This window comes from Pongo abelii, chromosome X, assembly GCF_028885655.2.
Source record: "Pongo abelii isolate AG06213 chromosome X, NHGRI_mPonAbe1-v2.0_pri, whole genome shotgun sequence".
NCBI lineage: Eukaryota > Metazoa > Chordata > Mammalia > Primates > Hominidae > Pongo > Pongo abelii.
Window position 1 is genome coordinate 24,595,118 of NC_072008.2, and position 17,592 is coordinate 24,612,709.

The following is a 17,592-nucleotide window of genomic DNA, read 5'->3' on the forward strand; positions in this document are numbered from 1 at the left end:
CTGATACCAGGGAAAAACTTAATTGGTAAATTTGAATAAGATGAAGTATATTGAGAAATGCAGAATAAAAATAGAAAGTCAAAATTAAGGAATGTAGAGAAGCCAAGTAAGTAGGGAAAAAATGAAGTCAAATAATTGGAAAGCAGAACTGGAAAATACACAATATACCAGAAGACTTATCAAAACAGAACCCTCTGGCGAGGACATTCATTTAAAACCAAAATGTTTTTCTTGGTAAGTTTATTATTTAAAAAAAAAATGGTTGTTAGAACCTTTTCATTTAAACCGAGTATCCGGCGTTAATACATAGGAAAGATACTTTCAATGTATGTGAAGAAAGCACAGAAAGATTATAAAAATCAGGCATTTCATACTTATTTTTAGGCTAATTAACTAAAAAAGACTTATCCTCCTATTTAAGCTGATATATAATTAAGGTGTCTGAGTACAAAGAATTTGTCCCTAAATCTAATGTAGAATGTAAGAGACAAAACCTGAAATTTTTCAACTACTCTTTTTAAAAAATACAAACTTCTGGACTGAGTGTGGTGGCTCATGCCTGTAATCCCAGCACTTTGGGAGGCCGAGGCGGGCAGGTCACTTAAGGTCAGGAGTTGGAGACCAGCCTGTCGAACATGGTGAAACCTCGTCTCTACTAAAAATACAAAAATTAGCTGGGTGTGGTGATGGGCACCTGTAATCCCAGCTACTCAGGAGGCTGAGGCAGGAGAATCGTTTGAACCCAGGAGGCGTAGGTTGCAGTGAGCTGAGATCACACCACTGCACTTCAGCCTGGGCAACACAGCGAGACTCTGTCTCAAAAAAAAAAAAAAAAAAGAAATCAACAACAAACAAAGAAAAAAACAAACTTCTGAAAGCATTATCTATTATTTGAAAAAATCATTGAGAAGCTACCATAGGTGAGGCACTATAATATGTGCTATGGGGGATACAGAGACAGATAAAAGTTTCTTTCCACATGAGTTCTATAACAGGCTGATAATCCAAGGAAGCTTGAAGAAAATGCTTCCTGAAATTTGGTTCTCTTAGACCATGCCTAGTAGTTGAGTTTTAACTATTGCAGAATCATCAGATGAGCCCAGGGAATGGGTTCTCAGGGCTGACCAAGCAGTAACTGACGATTCGATTGTGTATCCCATGGCCTCAGACTATTGTGTTTGAGCATCATCAGCATCATTAGTGATTGCTATTTAATTAGCTCCTCTTCTAAGTTTTAAGAATATGTGACTGTTAAATATTGTGGTTTATTAAATTTTTATTTATAGAGATGGGGGGGGGGGTCTTGCTACATTGCCCAGGCTGGTGTCGAACTCCTGGCCTCATGTGATCTTCCCATCTCAGCCTCCCAAGTAGCTAGGATTACAGGCGTGAGCCACTGCCTCTGGTTTAAATGTTAAGCACATGTTAACCCTCACCAAATCTCTGTGAAGTAGATACTGCTCTTATTTTATAGGTGGTTACAATGAAGTTTAGAAGTGTAAAGAAACTTACTCCTGCTCATGAAGCTTGTGAATGCTCTACTCAAGATTCAAACCCCAATCGAACTTCAGCACCTGACCTTTGTCATCACCACCCCACAGGACCATAGGCTTTTCTCTGAATCCTGAACTCAAAAAACTCTGAAAATTGAACTTCTTCTTCATATATTTGCTGCCAAAACTCATTTTGTGGCAAAACCAGACCTGAACTGACTTGATTCCATAGTCTTTATCCTACTTACTGGAAATGTTCACGTATTTCACTGCAGCTATGTTGTGGCTCTCTAATACTCTGTATTGTACAATGTATGGTATAGACTCCTTTTTACCTTCCTAAAATTGGAAAACCTTTAAATTCTGAAACCATCTAGATCTGCAACTTTTAGAGAAGAGATGAGAACCTGACTATGGTCACCTCACACCTGCCAGCCAGCTCTCACTGCTCACAACATGCTCGTATCCTGTGGCTCCTAACAGGCTGCCAACTTGGAAATTTAAACATGTATACTTTCATTACCCTCAAAAACTCATAATTGTGAAAAAATTATTAGTTCATATTGATACTCCGAGTTTCAGTTTAACACCAGAATTCTTCTACTTCTTCCCTATTCCAGAACTTCCTTTTTCCTGTTAAAGAAAAAAAAAAAACTGGCTAGGCATGGTGGCTCATGCCTGTAGTCCCAACACTTTGGGAGGCCAAGGCAGGCGGATCACCTGAGGTCAGGAGTTCAAGACCAGCCTGGCCAACATGGTGAAACCCTGTCTGTACTAAAAATACAAAAATTAGCCGGGCATGGCGGCGGATGCCTCTAATCCCAACTACTCCGGAGGCTGAGGCAGGGAGAATTGCTTGAACTCGGGAGGTGGAGGTTGAGTGACAGAGCGAGACCCCGTCTCAAAAAAAAGAAAAAGAAAAGAAAAAACAATTATCTGATTCTTGTTAAAGATGGTAGGGAAGGCTTTATTCAAGAGGGACCACTACAGTGGGAGTTTGGCAGTAGTGGGGAGAGATCAGGTTGACATCCTAATGCAACAAGGACAAGTGGAAATTTATAGCCAAGGAGCAGGGTGTGGGTCAATGGGTGGAAAGTTACTAAGAGGAAAAATCCAGGTTGGAGGGGATTCTTGTTGAAGTCAGGCCAGGGTGATAAGATATCGAGGGTAGGGGGATCAGACACCAAGCATAGGGGATTTTCACTAAAATGACTCAGCAGGATTTTTGCTGAGACTGGACTAAGCAGGTCAAGATAGAACCCAAAGTTGAGGCCTAGTCAGAAAGAGGACTCAGAGCCGGGCACGGTGGCTCATGCCTGTAATCCCAGCACTTTGGGAGGCTGAGACAGGAGGATTGCTTGAGCCCAGGAGTTCGAGACCAGCCTGGGCAATATGGCAAAACCCCCTCTTTACTAAAAATACAAAAATTAGCCAGGTGTCCCAGCTACCTGGGAGGCTGAGGTGGCAGGATCACTTGAGCCCAGGAGGTTGAGGCTGTAGTAAACCGTGATTGTGCCACTGCACTGCAGCCTGGGTGACAGAGTGAGACCCTGTCTCCAAAAAGAAACAAACCCGGAAGAACCTGTTTCAAGTTTGGTCAAAGGAGAGAGTCTTTGTCATCCCACAGTGAGAACATCAATGTTTATTTTGTGATTTAAAGATAATTTCCTTTCTGTTTAGCCAGGATGCAAAGTATTTTTCCTGGCATGTGAAAAGCTAGACTTACATTTTAACTTAGATAATAGGGAATTCATTTTATAATGAGATTCACTATGATAAATATCAGCAATTCTAGTGCATTTAAAATTAAAATTATATTCATCCAGAACCTTTCAGGAATAATATACAGATGCTCCTTGACTTACAGTGGGGTTACATCCTGATGAATCCATCATAAGTCAAAAATATTGTAACTCAAAAATGCACTTGGCCAGGCACAGTGGCTCATGCCTGTAATGCCAGCACTTTGGGAGGTCAAGGTGGGTGGATCACTTGAGGTCAGGAGTTCAAGACCAGCCTGGCCAACATGATGAAACCCTACCTCTACTGAAAACACAAAAATTAGCCAAGCATTGTGACGGGCGCCTGTAATCCCAGCTACTCGGGAGGCTGAGGCACGAGAATCGCTTGAACCTGGGGGGTGGAGGTTGCAGTGAGTGGAGATCATGCCACTGCACTCCAGCCTGGGTGACAGAGTGAGATTCTGTCTCAAAACAAAAAAGCACTTAATAATTAGATAAACCCATCATAAAGTCAGAAGATTAAACAATCAAAAAATCATAAGTTGAACTGTTTTAAGTTGGGGACTGTCTCTATATTGTTTGAAGCAAAATGACCAGAGCCGGCTGGGCGCGGTGGCTCATGCCTGTAATCCCAGCACTTTGGGAGGCCGAGGCGGGTGGATCACGAGGTCAGGAGATGGAGACCATCCTGGCTAACACAGTGAAACCCCGTCTCTACTAAAAATACAAAAAATTAGCCAGGCGTGGTGGTGGGTGCCTGTAGTCCCAGCTACTTGGGAGGCCGAGGCAGGAGAATCGCTTGAACCCAGGAGGCGGAGGTTGCAGTGAGTCGAGATCATGCCATTGCACTCCAGCCTGGGAGACAGAGCAACACTCCGTCTAAAAAAAAAAAAAAAAAAAAGACCAGAGTTATTTTAAATGTTAATTGCCTAAGGCCAAATGAATGTGTATAGAATAGGTGTTGGAAGGTCATTGTGGGGGCATTACACCCCTTCTCCTCTTACTTGAAGTGGGTATTTGGGGATTAAGGTACTTATCACAGTGAAAGTATGAAGGAGAAAAGTGAATCATCAGTTAGTTAAAAGATTTACCAAAGGCCTTCAATATACTCACTTAGGATGAGGAAAATGAGGGATGGATTATTTCAGACTTTCATCTTTTATTGTAACTTTTTTGAGAATGGAGAAGGGGGTTGGGGATGAGTGGGGAAGAAAGGTTCTTCCTAGAGTAGGTTACTTTCTATTGTAGGTTCTTTTTTTCAAGTTTTATTTGGTAGGGAGAGCAAATGAATAAACCAGAATATGACTGGAAGTGTTAGAAAATTGGATTTACTTCTGAATCTCTGACTTGCTGCCTTCATGACGTACAGAAGAATAAGGAGAGTTTGGAAGAGAAAATTGTTAAATGGCTCTGCTCGTCTCTCTCTGGGCCTGGCCATGATGTTGCCCATTTCTGTGCAGCCTGCAGGGAATATGGAGCAGCAAAGAGGCCTAGGCAGGGCGAGGGAGATGGGATGGACCCCTCAATACCACGGAGACCGGAAGGACCAGTGTTTGTCCAACACTTGCTCCATGTCAGCCTCCATGCACAGTATCACATTTAGTCCTTACACAAACTAATTTTATCCCCATTTTACAGATTAAGGCAGCTGAGACTCAGAAGTGAAGAAGCTTACCAAAGGTTTCACAACCTGCAAATGGAGGAGTTTGGGCTGGAGAACATTTCTGTCTCTAAATCTCATGCCTTTTCTATCAGGCCCTCCACCCCCAGCCACCATGGAGTTTCCAGCAGGGCTAGGGGTTGCAGGCCAGGCTGATGCTAGAACTCTTCCTGCCACATGACAGCAGGAGAAAGAGCTCAGGTTTCCTCTTTTAAGTGGCCAGGTATGTCTCCTCTCATGGTGTCTTGTTTATGTAAATTTTATGCACAGCCAGCTCAGGGAAGCCTCCAGAAGGCACTGACCTCCTTCCTTATGGTCAACCCACATCTTACCCTCTCCGATGTGGCACGGTAGATCACTCTGCCTCTGAGTACACCCAGGAGATAGTTTCTTTGGCACATGCCAACCCTGTGTCTCAGTCAGAGCCTCTCCTCTGGAATCACAGGGTCTCTGGGGTCTGTGGCTACTTCCCAGAGGGGCAGAGCTATCTATGGTCCCTGAAGAAACACACTGGAGGAAAATCTTAGGAAACAGTTGGCACACACAGTAGGTGAATATTTGTGAAATGAATGGATCCGTTGCCTCCTGGAAAGCCCTATGAATGGGAGTGGATTTACACGTTCTGTTACCTTTGTACTTGGCAGTTTTCCCATGGTGTTTATTTGAAAACAAGTTCAGATTATATCCCAGGTCACTTTTATATTGCCGCTGGTAACACTAGGAATGTTTTTGTGTTAAGAAAAAAAAACTACTTTCAAAGTTGCCTCTTGTAATGAATGTTCTTTTTCTCTCCTAATTAACTTATTTTCTTGAACTTGCTATTTCAAAGGATAAAAATTCAACTAGAGACTGCAGGATTATTTAATTTTCTCTTTCCAACCAGTAGTAACCGTGCTACCATGGGAGCACTTTATTTCTCCATCTGTTTGACTATAAAATCATGGAACATTTTTCATGTCTTAATAGGGAGAGATAATGCATGTGAGAAAACTTCATATATGTTTCTACGAAAGGAACTTCCTGTGCGGCTGGCTAACACAATGAGAGAAGTTAATCTTCTGCCGGATAATTTACTTAACCGCCCTTCAGTGGGATTGGTTCAGAGTTGGTAAGTAAACAATGTGGCTTAAAATGGATCTTCCCACAATGCTGTGAACATTTGGCAGCGAGACCATTCTGTGTAAAAGTGCATATACTGCCCGTCTAGGAATGAGTCATTTGGGATAGCTGGGTTTTCCATGCAATTAAAAGTTGTTTTGTTTTGTTTTCTTTTTGAGCTGTTCGTTTTAAAGTTGTTTTAATGAAAATGCTTGTAAATTATACTAGACACTTTCTTGAGTTTTTCTTGTGTGTGGTGGGATTGCAGTTCTTCTGACAGGATATTTGCTGCTTTTATCAAGTCTTAACCTTACTCCTTTCGTTTTCCTTGTAAAGACATTCCTTGAAGTCAGTACTTCTTGTAGAACAAATTAAGTCATTTAAAGGGGAACCTCAGATTGGAAAAATATCAGTTCCCTGCTTTGCTTCATTTGCTCCATGAAAAGTAGGAAAAATTTTGACAGAGTATAATGTAAACTTAAATCAGTTATAGCTCTGATGCTTAAAGCATATGTCATTTAACTGAAGAAGTTGAATTTGTGACACAAAGTCCTGGGCCACCCATGCTTCTGACTGAGTGGCTAGACATTGAGTTTCCATGCCCCTTTTCTCAGATTTGATAATTTGCTAGAACGGCTCAGAGAACTCAGGAAGATACTTTACCTATGTTTATAGGTTTATTAGAAAGGGTACAATTCAGGAACAGCCACATGGGAGAGATGCATAGGGCAAGGTATGGGGGGCCACATGGAGCTTCCATGCCCACTCTGGGCACACCACCCTCCCAGTACCCCCATATGTTCACCAACCTGGGGACTCTCTGATGGTCGTTCAAGGGTTTTGATAGAGCTCAATCTCCAGCCCTCTCCCCTCCCCAGAGGTTGAGGGTTGAGCTGAAAGTTGCAGTCCTCCAATCACTTGGCCTTTCTGGTGACCAGCCCCGTCCTGAGGCTATCTAGAGGTCCCATCCTAAGTCACCACATTAGCATAAACTCAGATGTGGTCAAAGGCAGCTCTTTATGGATAGCAGAAGACACTCCTATCATTCAGGAAGTTCCAAGGGTTTGGGGAGCTCTGTGCCAGGAAGCAGGGACAAAGACCAAATGTACTTAAATGTATTATATTATTCCGGCAAAGTATAGGCTTGAACAAATTGCTATGTCAACTCTATTGTTTGGTTTTTGTCTTTTAACTGTTCCTTTTCCATATCCATTCCAAACAAATGCATGCCATTTCTTCCTTCTTGTTTCTTAAACATTCTATTTTGAAATACTTTCCTACTTAAAAGAAGGGTTGCAAAACTGGTAGAAAGAATTCCAGTATACCTTCACGTAGATTCACTAATTGTTAACATTGTTAACATTTGGCAACATTCTACCATTGTCATTCATATTCTCTCTCTCTGTCTCACTCTCTGCATACACACACACACGTGCACGCACACATACATATATCTATGTCTATATATGGTACACACACCTATATATGGTACACATACACGATGTCTACATCATGCCCCTTTGCCCTAAATACTTTAGCATGTATTTCATTGGAACAGGTCTTAGAAAACCACAATGTGATCATCAAATTTGGGAAATTTAACATTGATACAGTAATGTCTTCTAATATGTAGAACTTGTTCTCACTTTACTACTAATTGTCCTGATACTACCCCCACCTTTTTTTTTTTTTTTTTCCCGCAATTTCTCCTCCTGATTTAGGAATCCACTTCAGGATCATGCATTGTGTTTCACTGCCATTTTTTCCTTTTAAAAGCGAATCTTATGCATAATGGGCTGTGAACCCCACCACCATCCCCTTGGTCACAGTGTGTCCTCCTTGCTCTCTTGACTGTCAGGCTGGGAACCTCAAAATAATCTTTTTTTTTTTTTTGAGACAGAGTCTCTCTCTGTTGCCGAGGCTGGAGTGCAGTGGCGGGATCTCGGCTCACTGAGAGCTCTGCCTCCTGGGTTCACGCCATTCTCCTGTCTCAGCCTCCCAAGTAGCTGGGACTATAGGCGCCCGCCACCATGCCTTGCTAATTTTTGTATTTTTAGTAAAGACGGGGTTTCACCGTGTTAGCCAGGTTGGTCTCGATCTCCTGACCTTGTGATCTGCCTGCCTTGGCCTCTCAAAGTGCTGGGATTACAGGTGTGAGCCACCGTACCCGGCCCAGAATAATCTTTGGCTCCCTTCTATTTATGACTTTCTCCAACTGTCTCCTTTGGAAAGGACAGGATGCCTACCTAGCTTGCTTGCGTGTGGCAGGGCGGAGGGCATCACTGGGGCTGGCTGGCTTTGACCTCTTGGTGTTTTGACTCAATGATTTTAACAATATCTAATCCATAGCCTTATGTGCCCAAAGACTTTTATTTATTTATTTTATTTATTTTTTTTGAGATGGAGTCTTGCTCAGTCGCCCAGGCTGGAATGCAGTGGCACAGCCTCAGCTCACTGCACCTTCTGCCTCCTGGGTTCAAGCGATTCTCCTGCCTCAGCCTCCCAAGTAGCTAGGACTACAGGCATGTGCCACCACGCCCAGCTAATTTTTTGTATTTTTAGTAGAGATGGGGTTTCCCCATGTTGGCCAGGCTGGTCTCGAACTCCTGGCCTCAAGTGATCCACTCGCCTCAGCCTCCCAAAGTGCTGGGATTACAGGCGTGAGCTAACACTCCCAGCCCCCAGAGACTTTTAAAAAGTATGTCCAGCGATGAACATTCATTAGTATCAAATGCATTGTCCAAAGTTCACATGAGGCTGATGAATCAAGTGGCATTCTCATTGGAGTCTTTATATGTGTAACAGTCATTTTTAGTTACTAGAGTGTCCTCATCCTCTATCCAAAGGTGTAGATAATAGGATTAGTGGCAATTAATAGTTAGAAATAATTAGAATAAAGGGATAATTCTTTCAGGACATGTTAAAACCCCAAATAGAGATCACATATCTCCAATTGGAATATCTGAATCCCCACCAGATCCAACAGATCCTGGCTGGATATAGCTGCTGCACTAATGGGCCTCTCTGGATCTCATTTTTCTGTGTTCTCCAGATCTTAATGTTGGACGGACTGTTTCTTATACTGGTCCTGATTGAGATATGGAGCTATTCTTAATCCAGAAGCTGTTTCTGAGGGTTTAATTGGCCTTCTTTCTCCCCCATTAAGTATCGATGAAATTAATTTAACTCAGAAGGACCCTTCTTCACTTCTAGTTTCTAAGTTCTTGGCAGGCACTTCAGTGTCACACATGTGTTTCTTAAAATGTATAAGTACATTTTTGGTAATCAAACTGTAGACTTGGTATATAAGTTAGGATATGTCTGTTTGTAAGTAGAGAAAATGCAACCGAACCTGGCTCATGTCACTAGAAGGTCCAGCCGTAGGGTGAGCTTTTGGTGTTGGTTTGATTCAGAGATTCATGAAGCTATCGAGGCCCTGCTTTCGATGGTGCTGGCTTCATTTTCAGACTGGATTCCCCCCTGGTGGCAGAATAGCTGCAGCAGTTCCAGGCTTCCAATCCACACAGCACTGCACAAAAGCAGAGCAGGTTGGTTTCTCTGCCAAAGTCCTCTAGCGAGTCTTTTCTGTCATTTTACTGGCCTGAATTGAGACAGTATGTCCATTCCTGAGCCATTCCCTGTGTTCAGGGGAATGCACACAGTGATAGGCTTAGACCTAAACTATTGGGCTAATGAATGATTAGTGACAAGAGAAATAGAATTGCCCAGAGAAAAATGGGACCACCCAGGATCTTTGGAGGCACTGGCTTCCCTGATGCACTTGAGCCACATGGGGGATGGGGATGGGATGGAGACCTGAGTGAAATTTTGGAGTGTTCTTAGGAAGAGGGAGAGGAGGGGTGGATGCTGGGCAGGCAACTAACATAGTAACTCTTCTTTTTCTTTTTTTTTTTTTCCTTTTAGGTATATGCAGAGTTTTCTTGAACTTTTAGAATATGAAAATAAGAGCCCTGAGGATCCACAGGTCTTGGATAAGTAAGTATGGTACCACTTACCTGAAAGTAAAAATATCTAGGTAAGAAAGATTTTGGTAAATGTAATTCAAGTCATTAAGACTCAAGGAGTACGATGTGGACAAAAGCGTTCATTTTCTTAATGAGTAATGACTCAACATTGAGTTTTTTTTTTAATTCGAGTTAAGAATGTAACACAATACAAAAGTAATAATGACACTTTGAGTTTTGCTTTTATGATCTACTACTTAATACCTTTACCCAAGATGAACTGGGCACTCACTATAAATACTGCAGTAAATGTTCCATCTAGTGGTAGTTTTAAGAATGCAGTGGCCTTTGTATATACATGAATTTATCTACTCAATCCTTTACAATTAAAAAAAAATTTCAATAGGATATTACATTTGAGCTCAAAAACTGTAGTGGTTTTATTTTGGAGAGGCATAAAAGAGTATGTTTTTTTATATAGCAACCTGAATTCTATTGCTCCCTTTATGCACAGACTGGCAGATTATCACGCTGATGAGATATTTCTGTTTTTCATTTTTATTTATCCCAGGAACACTGACTGTAGCTGTGAGTATGTTTTCCCCTCCAAGAGAAATTAAATATCCCTTTCACATTAATTTCTTCCTGTTTCGTGTATATGTAAGTGGATGCATATGGTAGGCCTGTTGTGCTGAGAAATTTCTAAGTATAAACTAGTCCACATAGTTGTGAGACTGAACACCTGACTTAATAGATGTTCCATAAGAAGAACTAGGGAAACACCATGTTATACAAGCAACCTTAGGAGGTATTTAACCCAGTCCTCTCAATCCACAGATAAGGAAACTGAGGTCAGAGATGTGAAGTGACTTGCCCAAGATTGTGACCGTTCATAGCAAAGCTGGACCTATAAGTTACGTTTACGTTTGAGCCATGAGTAGCTAGTTCTAGTCTAGTTGTAAACTAAAGTTCAAAGGAAAAACAAAAGCCCTCACCTATTTTATACTTTGTTGGGTGTTTTGTCTGATGGATCTGTGAAGTGTGGAAGGCAGGGAAGCATTGGGTTAGAGCCCCAGATGTAGCGTTTTCCTTGATATAAGCCACTGCTGTCATTTAAGCGATTATTAAATGAATTCAATCCAGGAGCTTTGTTTTCTCAAAAGTCATTAGCTGGTAACTGTTTGGCAGAAATCCTAAAACCTAGGGCTGACCACTGTAGCTCCAAATTTTAGAACAGATTTGTAGAAGTATAGTTGGTCCTTTGTACTGGCAGGTTCCACATCCTTGGATTCAACCAGCCACAGATCGAAAAGATATTCAGGAAAAAAAAAAAAGCAATAAAAAATAACAATGCAACAATAAGAAATAATACAAATTTTTAAAATACAGTCTATCAACTGTTTACATAGCATTTACATTGTATCAGGTATTATAACTAGTCTAGAGATTATTTAAAGTATCTGAGAGGGTGTGAGTAGGCTGTATGCACTATTTTAGATAAGGGACTTGAGCATCTGAGGATTTGGGTATCTGCAGGGATCCTGGAACCAGTCCCCTGCGGATACTGAGAGACGACTATACACGATGTTAAATTTCTGCTGTGTTTTTCCCGAAGTCCCGTCTCAGTTTCTGGAACAGGTTATCCGATGTGATTTATGGCCACGAGCCTGCTTTGCAAACTGTCAGTGCTGAATCCAGTGTGTGCTTGACCATCGCAATAATAGCTGAGCTCTCACTCCGTGAGTTTTGTAGCTTGCCTAGGTTCATGTGGTTAGTTACGATAGTGGGCATTTGAGAAGGCTGATGTTCTTGGTGAAGGAAGGAGTGAAAGGTGAGCGAGTGTCATGGTAGCAGCCTTTTCTGTTTACCGAGGTTGTATGGGATCACCAGCAGGGAAATCATTTTAGTAAAGCAAAAGTAGCTTAGAGGACAAGCTTGTTGATCATTTATGATAGAGTTTAGAAGAGCCCAGAAGATTGGAGGAGAATTCTGAGCATTGAGCCGTTGAGGTAAGTCTCCCCACTTCAGATAAGTTGAGGAACTTCTCTCCTATAATGAATCGTTTCACTTTAGTAATATTTAACTTACAAATACATTGCAACAAGTATTACATAAAGGACAAATTGTCTATTATAAAATTTTTTGTGAGTGATGATGGCCTAATTTCAGAGTTTTACATCTTTATTGTCATTGTACGTATGTATTTGTTACAGAAATATTTCATCAAATATTTCATCAAATATTTCAGAAAAATAAGACTATTGAGATAAGTAAAAAGATAGTCGCCCCAAATTTCTACTACCAGGTGACAACCACTATTACTATTTTCCTTTCTTCCATGCTTTTCCCTAGGCATGCATATATTTATATGTGTAAAATATTTTTACAAACATAACAAGTGTCAACATTATAGATCTACACCATTAATAGTTTCATAATATTCATGTTAATAGTCCATCTTCAGATAGTTCATGCGATTTGATCTTCTATCACTGGATTTTAGACTGGTTTGTAGTTTTCATGGTACTATAAACAATGCTTTAAAGAACAGCTTTTAAATACATCTGTTGGCCGGGCATGGTGGCTCACACCTGTAATCCCAGCACTTTGGGGGGCCAAGGCGGGCGAATCACCTGAGGCCAGGAGTTCGAGACCAGCCTGGGCAACATGGTGAAACCCTGTCTGTACTAAAAATATGAAAATTAGCCAGGCACGGTGGTGGGCACCTGTAATCCTGGGTACTTGGGAGGCTGCAGGAGAATTGCCTGAACCCGGGAGGCAGAGGTTGCAGTGAGTCAAGATTGTGCCACTGCACTCTAGCCTGGGCAACAGAGCAAGACTCTGTCTCATAAATAAATAAATAAACAAGCAAACAGCTGTTCACCTTGTCCGGTTTTTTTCCTAGGATCAATTCCTCCAAGTGGAATTATCTTCTTTGGACTTTTGCTGTATGTTGCTAATTGTCCTGAGAAGTGCCTCAGTTAAGCCCCAAACTCTAGCTGATGCTGATACATGGAGAATAAGTATCACATTGTTTTAATTTGCTTTTCTTATTTGTAAGGGTGACGTTATTGGCATTTGTGCTTCTTCTTTGGTAAATTTTGCATTGATAGCAGATCCTTTGCCTAGTTTTCTGATGGGGTGCTAGTTTTTCGGGTTTTTTCCACTTCATTTATTAATGTGTGTCCCTATAGGATTGCTAAAATTCTACATAGTCATATCATTTGTTTCTTCACATTATTTGTTTCTACCTTTGGTATTAAGCTTAGAACAGCCCTCCTTATCCCAAGATTATGTACTTATTCACCTGATTTTTCTGTTATCATTTCTGTGATTTCACCCTTTTACATTTTTAATCCAGTATTTGGTTTTAAGTCTTGAAATTAGGATGTGACTTAAATTGTTAGCCCGCTGTTCCAGTTAACTTGATTATTAGTTTGATTGTTTACCTACTGATTTGCAATGTCACTTTCTTAATATGCTTGATTTTTATATATACGTACTCACTCATGGGCCTGGTCCTAAACTTTTTATTTAGTTCCATTGACTGACTTGTCTTATACCATTCTTAATGTATTTTCCCATATGCATATTTACAATCAGATGCCAGATACTTGAATAGTTTAATTGCCTGTGTTCTGTCTGCATTTCATCACTGTATTTTAACTGCTGCGAGATATTTATTTCCAAATTTTACTCTTAAACTGTATGAGACACTTTAGGAGGCTGAGGCGGGCGGATCACGAGGTCAGAAGTTCAAGACCAGCCTGGCCAATATGGTGAAATCCCGTCTCTACTAAAAATACAAAAATTAGCCAGGTGTGGTGGCGTACACCTGTGGTCTCAGCTACTCGGGAGGCTGAGGCAGAAGAATTGCTTGAACCCGAGAGGTGGAGTTTGCAGTGAGCCGAGATCGCACCACTGCACTCCAGCCTGGGTGACAGAGTGAGACTCCGTCAAAAAAACAAACAAACAAAACCCAAAAAACAGTGTGACATTATTTCTTTATTCATGGAAGCTATTGCTTTGAGATTCCTTTAATCAGTCCTTGGAGATTTTGTGGGGATTGTCCTCATGTTCTCAGAAGAAGTACTGATATGTTCTGCAATTCTTTATTCAACTTTTATAGAACCTGTATTATATGTAATCACTTATCCAAAAAGTCAGTGGATTCCTAAAAGGGTATTTGAGCATTTTTTTTCTGTACTAGAACCTTTTACTTTTTGCACCTCTGAAAGAAGGGTTTCTGTAGAAATAAAGTTTCAAGCAAAAACTTGGCTCATACTTTAGTTTCTTGTAGGTGGTTTCTTGTTCTGTGTAGTAAGAATAATGTCTCTATTTATAAAAATACCAGCAGACAACTAGTCTGGGGACAGAGCTGGGAAGTCTGTGTATCAGCCCGAGATTTAAGACTGACCACGTTTTGTTTCCCTCTCACACAGCTTTCTACAAGTTCTGATTAAAGTCAGAAATAGACACAATGATGTGGTTCCTACAATGGCACAAGGAGTGATTGAATACAAGGAGAAGTTTGGGTTTGATCCTTTCATTAGCACTAACATCCAATATTTTCTGGATCGGTTTTATACCAACCGCATCTCTTTCCGCATGCTTATTAATCAGCACAGTAAGTTGGGGTTTGTTGATCCAGTTTTGAAAAGGTAACCATAGTGATTTCTCCCAAATGTTTTCCTGTTGTTAATTTACTGACCTGCATTTTTGGTTGTAGAACTTTCATTTCTAGTTTAGTTTTTCCTAAGTGAATCCTAGCCATTAAAAAGCTATTAATTTGTATTCTTTGTTAAAAGAAATGTTTGAAAGGCTTTTATTAGGCTCACATTAGAGACAGGACCACTGCCTACCTTTTAAGTCTCTGCTGATACAGTCCTGATGGGGATGAGGGACCGCCTTTAATGGCAGCTGGGCCTTCATCTCTGAATACTTTTATGTATCTCAGATTGTATTATTTTCTTTATCCAGGATATTATGTGTTTTCCTTTTTAATTTTAAAAACATTGGCACTGGGAATATTGAATTGGATGTTGGTGATAGGAGCCATCAGTTCTTTATTTCACAGTGATCAGTGAAGTCAGATTAAGCCAGACTGTCAGTCCATAATCCCGTATTGAGAGTTTTAGTCTGCTCTTGAGGGTACTAAGCAGATATGAAAAAAAGAACTAAAATTCCCTCCACACAAAAAACTTTTTGGCTCATCTTCAGCACAGTCTCTTTGGCTGATTTTATAATCCTTAAGGAAAAGCATCCACGTGTCTAGAGCATAATTCACCCTGTTTGCTGCATCACAAAGTGGACAAACTGTCTTTATTTTACTAATTTGATTTATTTGGATAACTGAATGTTATAGAACTATTAAATGTGGCCTTATATTAAATGTATATCTTCAAAATGGAAATGTATGACAATTTATAGGAATAAAAGAGCCTAAATACTATCCAACTAAACTACTTAGATAACTCCAGTTGCTTTCTGATCTAAATACACATGTACACATATATACGTGCATGTTTTTAGATCATTAGTTAAGCCTACACACCTCTGTTTTTCTTCCCCTTCATCAGTTCGAACTTTATTAATTGGCCTAATGCCTGTATTTATCATTTTTCATAGTTTAAAATCTCCCCTATTTTATTTAGGCATCCTTCTTTTGTTAGTCGCAATTTTTGCTTGATTTAAAAATAAGAGCACCTATAAATATTTGGATGCAGATTGCTTTTTTCTTTGGGGCTTCTTTTGGCTTTTATTCAGAAACAAAATTTTGCAAATCTTGTATACTGTGAGATTATCTGAGTGTATTTTTAAAAATACTTGAACAAGTATTGTTTGTGTACACAACATTGAAACATAATCTCCATGGGGGAGGTATCTGAAATGCTGCCAGCGAAGACACTTTGCAGGCTTGTCCAAATGGAATAGACCACATGTTCTAAATATTTAATGAAAGTTGGAGTAAGTGTCTGGAGTAGTACTAAGAAGGTGGGTATACTTGACTAAGGATGAAAGTAAGTTTCTTCATCCATGTCACATTGGGAGAGGAAGAACGGGTTGGGCACCTGGCACGTGTCACTGCTTTAGAACCTGCTGACTGCAACTGACAGACCTTAAACCACATCCTCCTCCTTCATTGACCAATAAGAGTTGTTCACCCATCAATTGTGTGTATTCCATTGCTCTAAGTTGCTGTGGATGCTAAAATGATTTTTACAAATAAGAGATCCTTTCTAAACATAAGCCCCTATATTTCCCTGCATGACCATACCAGCCTGCTGTGTTTTAATCCCCTCCTTCTCCTTTTGTGTTCGTCTAGCACTTCTGTTTGGGGGTGACACTAATCCTGTTCATCCTAAACACATAGGAAGTATCGATCCCACCTGTAACGTGGCGGATGTGGTGAAAGGTAAGGAGACCGTTGTAATGGTATCGATTGTAGTTCAAATTGGATTGTGGTTTATTGGAGGCAGCTTGGCTATAGGGTTATTTTGCAGTGCAGTCTGCTGATTCATCAGGTCACTCTGGGCCCAAGCCACTTGATCCAGATGAAATGTTCTTTCTAGGCAGTTCAGGAAAGATGCATAATTGGTAATGCTCAAAATGTGAGTTTCTACTTTATTGATTAGAGTTTCATTTATAGTTCTGTCTCAAAGAGTAAACATTTAAGTAAGATTCTGATTGCCACTGTTATCTGAAAATTTCAGAGGATCCAAATTCTTATCATAAAATTAGGTTGAATTCACATGTCTATAAAATTTAAACATATTTCTGTTGTTCACATCTGGCTTTAGAATTTATGTGGCATGTAAGCTTCATGGGTTCATTGAACACTAAGCTAGACATTGTTCCAGTATCCTCTGGGAAGAACCAAGCCCTATATCCGTAAGTCCCTGGTACCCAGGCACTTTGAATTTGAACAGCAGTTTCCTCATTATTTATTCATTTAAGATCAATGCTATCTCCAAGAAACCTTCCTGGTTGTGAGCGATCCACCAGGTACCTCTTCAGTTTTCTTCAGTGTTATGGTTACTTTGTGCAACCTCAGATCCCCAAATTGTCCCTTTCTGCAGACTATATCTCCTGTGTTGGCCCTTATCTCCCTTCTCTAAACACTCACCTCACAAGTTTCATGGCCGCAATTCTCTCTGATCTTCATCAAGGATCTTCGTTGCTCTTCAGCAGCCACAGCAAAGGAAAACCTCTGCAATTTGTTTACCCTGGGCATTCCTAAACCCAGGGAGGAGGACCAGACCTGTTGGTTTTAGCTTAGCCTAGGATTGTCAGGCTGCCCTGGCCTCAGCCTAGGATTGTCAAGCTGCCCTGGCCTCTGTTGAGTCACAACACATTTACTCATGTTATTTCAGTTATAAGGTGAATCAGCCCAGCCTCAGCTCTAGGAATCTTGTTGGTTGCTGTCTCACAAGATAACTTTGTGGTTGATCAGAACCTCCAAAGGCCTCCGGGGGCAAGGAGGAAAGGGTCAGTCTTATCATAGCTTACATGTTCATTAGGCCCTAGCTCAGTGCCTTTTATGAAACAGAAAACTTGGTTCAGACAGTTGATTACCCCTTTGAGAAAAAGGCACAATTTAGAAAGCAAAAGTGCATTGTGTTATATGGTATGTG

General features: G+C 40.6%; 1 protein-coding gene across 1 annotated transcript in view; it reads left to right on the plus strand.

The window, feature by feature from the left end:
• Positions 1 to 17,592, plus strand: part of PDK3 (pyruvate dehydrogenase kinase 3) — a 76,890-nt gene that overhangs the window by 25,753 nt on the left and 33,545 nt on the right. Inside the window, exons 2-5 of the mRNA XM_054544423.2 lie at positions 5,862 to 6,003; positions 9,918 to 9,989; positions 14,401 to 14,585; positions 16,284 to 16,373. Of these exons, the coding sequence (XP_054400398.1) occupies positions 5,862 to 6,003; positions 9,918 to 9,989; positions 14,401 to 14,585; positions 16,284 to 16,373 (489 nt within the window). The remainder of the gene's footprint in view (positions 1 to 5,861; positions 6,004 to 9,917; positions 9,990 to 14,400; positions 14,586 to 16,283; positions 16,374 to 17,592) is intronic.